This window comes from Maniola jurtina, chromosome 8 (genome assembly GCF_905333055.1).
Source record: "Maniola jurtina chromosome 8, ilManJurt1.1, whole genome shotgun sequence".
NCBI lineage: Eukaryota > Metazoa > Arthropoda > Insecta > Lepidoptera > Nymphalidae > Maniola > Maniola jurtina.
Window position 1 is genome coordinate 4,453,321 of NC_060036.1, and position 12,393 is coordinate 4,465,713.

General features: G+C 35.5%; 1 protein-coding gene across 4 annotated transcripts in view; it reads right to left on the bottom strand.

Annotated features, from left to right (window-relative positions):
• Positions 1-400: 400 nt before the first annotated feature.
• LOC123867533 (zinc finger protein 768-like) overlaps positions 401-12,393 on the bottom strand; it is a 64,347-nt gene continuing 52,354 nt past the window's right edge. For 3 of the 4 annotated variants that reach the window (XM_045909605.1, XM_045909604.1, XM_045909606.1), the window contains one exon: positions 401-3,954. In XM_045909605.1, the coding sequence (XP_045765561.1) occupies positions 2,806-3,954 (1,149 nt within the window). In that variant the 3' untranslated portion in view covers positions 401-2,805. Of the gene's footprint in view, positions 3,955-10,701; positions 11,832-11,897; positions 12,328-12,393 lie in introns of those variants that run through there. The other variant, XM_045909607.1, reaches the window with a different exon arrangement.

The following is a 12,393-nucleotide window of genomic DNA, read 5'->3' on the forward strand; positions in this document are numbered from 1 at the left end:
CATAAAAATTAACTTCAGTTTCAGCGGGTATGTACCAGCTCTTTCGTTGTATTGACTATTAAGGCGTTGGTTCCACAACCAGCGGTCCAGAACACTGTAGAGTTAAGAATCACTTCTGGTTCGGACTAATAAAAGACGAACATGTTATGTTTCGTGCTCGTATACCTAAAGCCGTCATGGTCAGCTACTGTTGACTTTTTGTTTGTAGAGAATTAGGCTGGTTTTACAGTGACGCTTACCGTCCGCGCGGGTGGTAAGCGCGCGGGTGGTAAGCGTGGTGGCCGAATTGCCGTCAGCGCGGTCCATCGGCGCGACTATGTAACGATCCAAGAGACGCAAAGCTCGTGGCCCGCGACGCTTACCAACCGCGCTGGCGAAAGCGTCACTGAACCACACTTAGAGATCCAGGCCCTCGCATACAGTAAAGTGAACGTGTGATACAAAACTCTAAACTCTAGTAGAGTTAGTACAAGAACGACGATAGAATTCGAGCGTCAAAGTAAAATTAACTTACACCGCCTTTCTATAAAGCTAAAGTTCGTCCATACAGCCAGCACTCCAAGTGGAAACTTTGCGAAATTAAACTAGAGGATGATAGTGAATTGAGGGCTTTCAGGTCCATTTTGCTCTGGCGTTATTGTGTTTGGGCGCTTAAATTCTAGCAACGTTGGTGACATGTAAAGTTTAATGTACAGGTTAAGACCACTGGCAGTAGGATCGGCGCCTTTGCTTACAAGAACTATTATTACAAATGAAATATTTTTGTATAATATTCTACTAATAAAATAAGAGTTTTTGTTACAACATGTAACTAATGCCCGACGGATTTCACTGTAGTATTGTGTGTGAAAAAATACTGGCCCGCTAACTGGAATATTGTCATTACGTAATATAATATTATTCTCTTATATGTAATAATTTAATTGACAACGCGTTACGTTATACCTAGCAAAAATCAATATAAACGTATATAATTGGAATATAGGAGTGAAAAGCATACACATTATAATTTATAAAATATTTTCAATAAATATCTCATTTAATTTTAAACATACCTATTCAATATGATATAAAATAATTAATATTATTCTGAAACATTTAATTAATACAGGACGAGAGCATGGCTGTTTCGAATAAATTATTAAAATGCGGGTAGTTCACACTTCACACCCACATTTAAATAAAGTTTATTCGAAACATTGCTTAAGTCGATAGAAATGGCATATCATGATGTGTGACATGACAATATGAAGACCGATAAAAATGTATCCATATTTTCTTTTGATAACTGTTTTAGTATATTTTATATACTTATTTATATTTTAGTAGTAATAAGTATATTTAAGCTGAGATCAAAATAATTTGCCAAAATTCATTAAATCTTGATTTTTATTCTGAAATTCTTTTCTGTGGGTACCGTCGCGAAAATACTTTTTTAATCCGCTGTTTTCTTATTTACTTGACCAGTACATAATAATTATTATGTAGTTAATCAATACATCATATAAAAAGAAAAGTTCTGATATCACTCACTGAATAATCAACACCCTTTTGCACAGAGGCTTTCTTTATTATATGGACATGGAGGAATAAGGCCGGTTTCTCGATGATTCCCACAGGATAGGGAATAAAGAGAATTTATATTTTCGCTTTAAAAATTCTGCTCGAGCTAAGCCGTGGCGGGTTGGACAGTATAGAACAATTTAATCAATTTTTTTTAAAGAAAAAGTTTCAAAAAAATTCTTTACAAATTTTGTAATATTTTACTTAATAAAAACTGACTGTTCTATTGCTTTTTAATGGCACGCTTAGAAAATCCTAATTGTGCGCTGTCTATAACTACAAAGAAATATCACAATATTGGCAGTTTGTATTTTTCTTAGAAATATAATGTTGGCGATCTACTAGATAAAAGAGTTCAGTATTCCAGAATAGCGAGTGAATGCGGGCAAGTATTTTTTATCTTGCAAGGTCAACAACAGAAACTTATCAAACTGTGTTTATAATATGAACCTGCATAATATACGACATTATATTATGTAAAAAAATGTGTATAAACAATCTTGTCAATTATTTTAGCTACTTCAAGGTTTATTTTATGAGGTACATATTTTGGCACAGAGAGATTTCTTATATCTAAAATGAATTTTATATCTAGACATTTAAAATTACTCTAAATTACATAAAACATTTTCGATGTTTTAAAACTTGTTGACTGGTCTTAATCATATTAATCACAGCTTTTTGCATTCTCTTACCTACCTATCGTCAACACTACAATTTTCTAATATCCCATCAATGGAAATAGTTTTCAATCTTACTGTAAGTTGGAATATGCGCAAAGTACTTTGAAGATAAAATAAATCGAAAAAAGTTTTGTATCGATTAACTGATAACACCAAAAGCAAACCATTAAATTAACCAATAGTACCCTACTCAGACTCTTTTCTTCAGTTCAAATTTTGTTAAAATTAGTAATTTAAAAAGCGCTCATTATAAATAAATTATCCTTCCTCCTACTCGAGCGAGATGTAGTGTGACGTATGATAAAGTTAGCCCTTTCTATTTCTTTGCAATTCTTCATTCGTTTATAGAATAAATATAGAAAATTATTTATTAAACTATAGTTACCAATCCGAAAAAAAATAACACGGTAAAATTCTATTTAGACCTGCTTAATTATATCCACAATAAAGTGTAAAGATTCAAAACATTTTTAAAAAATATTCCGATTTGCTGTTATAAAATGACTCGGTCATTAACTATAGAGGTATGCGAAGGTCGCGGAGCGGACGGCGCACGGGATCAGCGGGCGTTGTGCACGTGCGTGGTGAGGTGCTTGGACAGGTAGTCGGCGCGCGCGAAGCACTTGCCGCACGCCTCGCAGTGGTAGGGCCGCTCGCCCGTGTGGATGCGCAGGTGGCGCGTCAGGTCGCTCTTGCCGCCGAACGCGCGCCCGCAGAACAGGCACACGAAGGGCCGCTCGCCCGTGTGCTTTCGCACGTGCAGCTTCAGGTTCTCCTTGGAGCGCACGCACTTGCCGCAGAACGGACACGCGAATCTCCTCTCCCTGTCCCTCTGCCTGTCGTCGTTCTGCAAGAACCCCAATATTCCGGAATGTGAACTGGAACCCTCGAGCTTACCGCTGTCGCCGCGCGACTCGTTCTCCGAACTATCTGCAATCGAACTGACGCTGGCGAAAGATACAGGGTTGCGTCTCCTTTCGTTTGCGCTCTCGTCTCTCTTCGTTTCGCTTTCGGCGCTAGAGTTTCTGCAGTCGGTGGAGTCGTCGACGGTTACGATGGAGTCTGTGGGCCCGTTGGAATCCACGGTGCTGTCTTGTTCGATGTCGCCGATGACTTCGATGGGCGGAGATCTGATATCGTTTCTATTCCTCTTTTTCATCGACAAGTCCATTTCGCCGCACTGGCCGATTAAAACTTCGTTAGTGCTAGTGACTTGATCGACTTCTTGGTCGGTGTTTTTTGTGTGAAGTCTCTCGAGTGTATGGTTAAGTCGATGCTTTTTAAACGACTTCAGGTATCGGAATTGCATGCCACATACATCACACGTGAAAAGTTTGTCTGCCGGTAATCTCGCTCGGTGATTTTGTTCTCTATGTTTGACGTAGGCGGACCTGTATCGATAGCTTTGTCCGCACTGTTCGCAGACAAACGGTTTGTCATCGGTGGACGACTGCGACGCGTGTTGCAGCGCGGCGTGGCGCTCCAAGAGCCAAGCGGAGGGGAAGGAGGCGAGACAAACTCCGCAGCGTCGTCGTTCAGAATGGAGCAAGTGACGACTCTGGTACGCCATACAGTCGTCGCTGAGATACCTGCGCAGGCGACATGCTTGCAAGGCGAGCAGAGGCGACCACAACGGCAGAGCTGTTGGGCTGCCGGCCGGTATGGGACTGGCTATACTCGGTGAACCGCATGCCATGTCCAAGCACATCTGCAAAGGAAATAAGGACGTATTAGTGCACAGTCTGAGGATGACCGTCGATTAAAACATTTGTAACGTACCTGTTATTGTTCTTCGCTTTGATGGACCAACAAATAAAACAATAGTTCTGTAATGATTGTAGAGCTTTTATTTGTCAAAATTGTATTTTTACAGCTATGATATGCTTATATTTGTTTCGAAGTTAGAATGATCAACAGTGATGGATTTGTGTACTGTTGCATTTTCAATTGACGAATTGCCGATTCGATCCTCGATCGTTCTGATATACTGTAACTATATTTCAACAAAATCGTACTGCTCTGTTACAACTTTATAACCTATTAATAATGTTAAGGCAAAACAGATTTCACTAATCTAAAATGTCAACAATGAAAGTTAAATAAAACAGCTTAAGGGAAAAAATAATCATTGTTGCCTCTATGAAGTTACAATGATTTTAAGCTATGTAATATAAATAAAGTGGACCTACGTTATTTGAACTTGTGCTGGTTATAATTAATTTACAGCATAATATACAGAATTTGCCACATAACATAATAATTACAGGGTTCCAATGCCATGACAAACAGTAACCCCGTAAAACAAGATGACGAACAATCTGTACAATGTAGTACACGTATATCATGCTCCAACGAAACCTAATCTAAATAAATTATATTAAAAAATTATACTTATCAAAACAAATTGTACCAATATATAATAATCAATATACCTACAGGAACTTAGAAAATTGCAATATAAGTGATATAATTATGTATGCCACTTAAAATCGTAACATATTAATTAATCACAATTAACCAGTGAATACTTGCCGCGGCCCAGGCTTTCACCGTGTCCTCGGTGAAACTTAATATTATCTAAGACTATACAAATAAATCTATTGTCCTAGTATTGGTCATTAAAATAACTTTGCACTGGTTAATCTCTGCCTACTTTATCGGACCATGAGTGGAACATCTTCCCCTTTATTTTGAAAACAAGATTTTGTTTATCGTTAAGACATTACTCGTAGATGCTTCGTTTCAGTGAAGTATTCCGGGCTAGTATAGTAAAATATAAGTTTAAAATGTAACTAATGTCTAATTTTCCATGGTTCGATCCGATATAGTGGACGTAGACATTTGATCCTTAACTGTATAAACATCACAAGATTGGAATGCGCTAACTACGGAGGTCTTCTTGCGTCATACCTCGTGTGTACAATACGTGAACCGACCAAAGATGGTCTATATTTTCGCAAACTGTTAAAAAAACGAGTCACCTGTCCATTGCAAGTCGCATATCATAACGCAACTTACAATTTTCACCATAAAATTACAGTATTTTTTTCTCTATAATTCATTTCCTACATAAACTATGTATATTCCGTGATTTGCAGCCTTTATATAAGTCTTATATAGGCAAGAGGCACTCTAAATATAAAACTGTGGTCACAATTTATGTTATAAAAAATGAATCTAAGTTGTATCTATTAAAAACGTATTTACTTGTCGTGCTAATTCTCTTCGAAAGGTACTCGGAGAAAATATATCTACATTTTCACGTAAATACCGTCACACTAGCAGATGTCCACGCTTGTGTTCACAAGTATTATATTATCAAGCTTCTACAAAACGACTCTAACTCTTCTTCGAGATTTTCTTATGTAATATCAGCTGTGCAATGTCGTATCTATAACAACCAACATAATATAATAGAAATCCGTTCAATGTCTTTAATATGTATTATTACATACAGAAAGACGAACCCAACATTGCAAATACTTCTAAATAAAGATTTTCAATTATTCCCAATCAATATACAGTCACGACCCTTCTACTCTTTCACTATATATATTATAATATAATATTATGTATAGATAACTATGTATTTATTTGTGCTAACGGCGTGTGATATTCGCAGGGACGTGGCAACAACTGGCGAATGTTAAGATTTGAATAACTGCACTTAGGGGTCATATAATAAACACTATTGTATCTAACAATCATCTTCACCAACAACTGCCGCTGCCTATATACATGTCAATACATAGAAATATGTATAATAATAATATCATTTAATTAATAAATAGTACCTCTGAAAGTTAGGAAACAAAAATAGCATTTAAAACTGCGTTCGTTTCTATTATAAAAACTATTTCGATAAAAAACTCGTACATTGTTCATTTGCATCTTTACTAACCATTTAATTATTGCTATTAATTTATTATGTAAATTGTAAATATTCAATCTTTCTTAAAACAAGAAGAGGAACATTAATCAAGGTTACAATATTGCTAAGTTTGGTAACGTTTGACTCCGAAAAATAAGAATAGTGCAGCTTTTCAAATAACAACATTATTGTGTATCTAATATTTTTTTTTTTCGTTTTATACAATATTTTCAACCATTCTAGCTCCGGAAAGTAGCGCATCTACCAATCTATTCTAAATATGCATTTTACATGTGCCTTTCAACTTAAGACTGATATCAATAATTTCACAGCAAAAAACGGAGAACTTTCTAAAAGTTCACGCTGAAATAAATACATATATAATTCACCTCCATCTTCATCTAGACGAGGATCACTTCTGAATGGGTGCTCAATTTTACTAATAACGCCTTCAGACCGAAAATTATTTTCTCTAAATAGGTACTCAAAATTTTAATTCTATGTAAATTGCAACATCCATTCACTTACATGGAATGTTTTAGTTTGTTAGTATTTTGAATGACCAGTTAAACTATATTAACAAACGATACTCCTGAAAGCAAGTTCGTAAATAAATACTGCATATACCTACTATCTCTAATTTACATACCACTTGGCTTCCGAAAAAGCCTCCTACAGGCACTACCACAATAACAAAATTTTCTTTAACACGCCACAATATAAAGAAAAACGGAAAACTCTTTTGTTGTGCTAAGGTACTCGAAACGTCGACACAATACTTTATTTACAAGTGTAAATTAAAAATTTATAACACCCCCGACAAGTGAAACAGTAACTAGAAAAGAGATGATAACTTTCAAACGGCTGAACCGATATTCTTGGATTATAGCCAAGAACACTCTCGATCAAACAAAAAAAAACTACATTAAAATCGGTTCATTAATTTAGGAGCCACGATGCCACAGACAGATACACACGTCAAACTTATAACACCCCTCTTTTTGGGTCAGGGGTTAAAAACAGAAAAATTATATAATATTGGAACCCGTTTGATACAACAAGTATGTAATAATGATGGAGAATAGAGATTATAGTTTCTAGAAAAGGGAGTGTAACGTGTGCAAAAAATAAATATGGGGGTAATTTAACTCCATTTTGCCCATATCAATTTTCTTTCAATTGAATCTTTTTGTGGTCAAGACTCAAGAGGCAAGTATGATACCATATTTAGAAAAATATAAAATGGTAAAGATATGGAAAAATGAGATGTAAAACTGAAACAAGAATATTGTAACACTCTCCAAATCTTGTTTGATTTAACCTAATTCTGATTGTAGCCAAGCGTTAGTCTATTTTTTTTTAATGTTTGAATTCCATGTTAGCGTTTACATAATGTGATAGGCTACATACCTAATAAAATTATTTATTATAATATTGAAAGAGATTTTCTCAAACAAAATAGATAAAACAAGATAAAATAAATAGATAAATAGAGAAAACAAGATAAAATATTAATACTGAAAACATTTTGGAGCTAAATTCTAGTCGTGCAAATGTAGATTGTTTCTCTTACTTCTTTCCCCGAAATGATATGTTCACAAAGAAGTCCTAATCTCTTTCAATATCTACTAACAACTTATGTTTAAGTTGTTAAAACGTCTTTAAAATAGATAATTTGTATAATAAATATCTAATTTAACGTATTGATTTCTAAAACGCGTTTCACCATTATCTAGATAAAACAATAAGTCCTTACTTTCTACGTTTTCAAAATTCTAAATCTAAAGGCAATGAGATCTAATAGGTAGTTATTGAAAAATGTATATTACTTCCGTAATATCGATAATTAAATAATTGTTTAAGCAATATATACTGCATAAGAACTAAAACGAGCTGACTCGTCCTGGCTTCAACCGAGCGGAATTTTCGATAGGTGAGGAATGAATTGCCAAAAATCACGAAATACGTAATTCCTCACTTTCGAGCGAAAGCTCAAATACATGTACAATTTTAATTTGCATACATAATTTTATTTTAATAAAATATACATACAATAACTGACAAAAACGGCCAAGTGCGCGACAGACTCGCGCACCGAGAGTTCCGTACTCGGGTATTTTTCCGACATTTTGCAGGATAAATCAAAAACTATTATGCATTAAAAAAACTGTTTTAGAAAGTACAGGTAAAGCCCTTTCATAATGATACCTCACTTGGTATAGTTATCTTACTTTGAAAATACTAATTATTATTTGTTCATGAACACATTTTTTGTTTCATAATCCTAGGTCAACAGGAAGTACCCTATAGGTTTTCTTGAAAGAGACGACAGACATACGGACAGACAGACAGACAGACAGATGGGCAGACAACAAAGTGATCCTATAAGCTTTCCGTTTTTACTTTTAAGATACGGAACCCTAAAAATGTCGGACTATCATACTGTTATTAGGTACCACCTATTTGACTCCCTTAGGGATGTAATTTCCAATATTCGTGAAATACGTATTTCTTTATTTTTACCGACAGTCTGAACACCAATTACTTATTTTCACGGATATAAGTTGAGAAATGGTGTATTTTCATTAAACTTTATTGCTTATTTAACCCGCTGAGAGGTGGAATTTCCAAAAATCCTTTCTTACTGAGTACGTCTACGTTATAAAAGAACCCTTTAGGCTGTGCATTGATAGATCAACCAGTTAATCAGGAAAAATCATATTTTATGTAAAGAGAATTTTAACTAATAAAAAGGGTTAGTGATTTTAATCGCCATAATATACCTACTGCAAAGGCCAACAAATGATTTGTTATATTTAAAAATTTCCTATCAACCAATATTCAAAATCCTTATATTCTGAGATCGTTTTTCGAACTCCCATATTATGTACCTTACCTTTTATATATCACAGACCTTTTTCCTAAATTACCATAATACTTTAATCCCGAATATATCATTTTAAAGAAATACTATCTCTATATTGAATAGACATTTAAAACGCCTTAAATTGAAATTAATATTCGCAAAAATTTTTACCCTAATTTTTCTATAGCTTTTTTAAAACTAATGTTTTAATTCTTTTTCAAAATGATATGCACAACCCTATTAAAGATTATGAAATGATAAGTACTTACGCTTAATCTAGAAGTATTTAAGATTTTAATATCCCTTATTCTTTGTAAAATGTTCGATTGGCCCGAGTACCCTTAGCATAACAAAACTAAGCTACGTATAAAAATCAGTCGTCCAAATGTAGTTTAAGCTTATTGGCACGGCATAACGTAAAATTTTATGAATTACATCACTTAAAAGTTAAAAATGTTATTTACGCAAAAATAAACTCTGTTACAATCGACCATAAAGCGCATTATCGCGATTATAAGCCAGACGATTTGCCGTGCTCAATAGAGTCACCATTCAATCAAAAACAAATCAAAGCTTTAGTAATATTTTTCTGGATGAGACGTCGATAACAGTTCGCGAGTAAAACATACATAAAATATATAAGACAAAGTTTTCATTCATAATAAACGCCGTCGTCCTAATCATATGTACGTATCTATTTTAAATGATAAATTATTATGTTTCTATCTGAAATGAACTTAGTAATCCATAAAATATCCCTGTATTTGACTCTGTTTTATTTCTTGAACACAGCAATTGTGAGTTGAGTTTCAAATGCTTATTATGTTTCTTTTTTATAAAAGATAGTAGATATATTATAATAGTGTAACATTGAGTAGATATAGCATTTGAAACATCGTATAAAAATAATAATGAGATGCAGTTAATCTGTATGAAAATAGATAAAATTTTCTACATGTCGATACAATGCCTCTAAAATCCAAGACAGTGAAAGGAATGCAAATCATATTGAGGAATAGATCAGCATAAGTTGCGATTTGTCAGTCGGTTCTTGATTTTAGGTCTGAAATCTATGGACCATACTTTAACTTTGCTCGAACTTTCGTTTCAGGTAAAACGAGACAGATTTATGCCAGCGATATAATGCTCTCTCGCTTTCACAGTGTCTTAAGTCTGAGCAAAGGCAAAGAGCGCCTTGTAAGTAGATCTCAACGTTAGTATGTTGGTCAGTTTTCAAACGCGGAATATTCGAAGCGGATTCGGCCACAGCCCACAATAGACTGGGCTTTCCTTTGCTAAATATGAGGGACACAAAGATGTATGGATTTGATGCTGCCGACAAATATTGAAACTCAAAAAACTGCCCAACTTTTTTATAAAAAAAAGTAACATTTCAAACCAAACTTGTCATGTTTTGAAAATGTTTTGTTTTTTGAAAACATTAGTTAAAATGTATTAAATGTAGTATAATTTTAGAATCAGCTCAGGAAATCCTTTCATTAATTAATACCACACACGATATTATGTAGGTAGAGAAAAAAATCATATCAAAAAATTTAGACCACAACTTGCATCAAAAAATCTTTGTAAACTTAAGAGTGCAATACATAAGTAAAAACGTGATCCACATATTTAGCAAAATAATTCCTCTTGCAGGCCGTTGGAAAACGCACCATGTCAAAGGCAGGTATTTCGTTATTTTCGACGGATATATGACCTTTTAACTAAAATATCGTGGTTTAATTCACATAGCTTTTTAATTTGATTGAGTATAGGGAATTGGAAAAAGAGGCATTGTAATGTGGTCGAACTGAAACGGCGCTTAAAGCTTTGATTCCCATGATCACACATCCACAACTCTCCCCATTCAAATGAGCTACTGAAGCATTTACACTCTAATAAATTTCCTAAAAATCCGATATTAGGTATCAAACTATATATATGTATTTACATTTATATGTCGTAATATTGCTTTTGAATTTCCTCGGGGAGCGTGCGTCGTTTACTTCGAGAGACAGGTAAAATTACTAAAAACCTCTAATTTACACATACAAACTATCTCGAGTGCAAATGTCATAGACTCTAATAATTTTAAAGCACTCATTGATATTTTAATTTGGTTAATAAAATCAATCATAACGAATATCTATCATAATTTTGCACATCTCTAGAGATTTGCTAAGTATATCTAAATTGATATTTTTACATTTTTAAGTTAAACTTAATTTTTTCAACCTTCAACTCGAAAAACAGTTTCACTAAGCCTAAATTCATAAAAGCAAAGCAAACGAGATCTAGAATGTCTTAATTTTAATTTTGAAAGAGTTTTACTTCCTAATTATCTTTGGCTATGCCAATTAAGGGATCATCGCTAATAAAATTACTCATTTATATCTAAGGTAAGTAAAGCACCTAAACGTAAAAATATACAGAAAGCGAACAAAACAAAAACCGAAAACGCTTTAAGAGAAAACGAATATAACAAAAAAAATTGTGAGACAATTATCTATAAGTGAAATATCAAATATTTATTCATATCATTCAGATCACAGTTGCGGCGTTTAAATCACATTCTTAACTATTAACATATTGTCCTCCATTTGTTCATTCGACTCGCACCATTGACTACTTCCGATAAAACTTACAGTATTGGCTAATATCATATTCTGATCGATTGCACCATAGCCTTCCCATACTCATTGATGTGGACTCTCCTCCTCCGTGTCGACGGGGCTCGGCGACAGGAACTTGCGCGCGTACTTGGGGTAGTGCGTCTTCTCGTGCGCCTTCAGGATGGTGGAGCGCGAGAACGTCTTGCCGCACAGCACGCAGCGGAACGGCCGCTCGCCTGCAACACACGGCACGTCAGCGCACGCCGACCCAACAGAGCGGCCAACAATGAACATATGCTTACCCGTGTGAACTCTGCAGTGGTCCTTCATATGATGCCTTAACTTAAACGCCTTCCCACAAAACTCGCACTTGAACGGCCGGTCGCCCGTGTGGACCGGCAAATGTGCGATCAACGACGACACGTCCGGAAAGCTCTTGCCACAAAACTTGCACAACACCACGTTCCCGGGCTCCACCGGGCCGATGTCGAGATCGAGGGGGGACTCCTCGGCCGGCATGCTCATGTAGGTCGGCTCGCTGAACTGTCCGATCAGCGGCAGTCCCATCGGCCTGCCCATTAACGCGTCGCGATACTTCAGCGTGTCGAGCGTGTGAGTCGTCAGTATGTGCCGGGTCAGTTTGCTCTGATGCGGGAACGCCGCGCCGCAATGTATGCAAGGGTACGCCCTCTCCGCCTCCTCAATTCTACCCCTACCGGACCCTTCGTACTCCTGCAACCACAAAAAGAACATCAACTTCTTTTTCTCTTGTTCGTTCTCAACGAGGACCAAAATGTG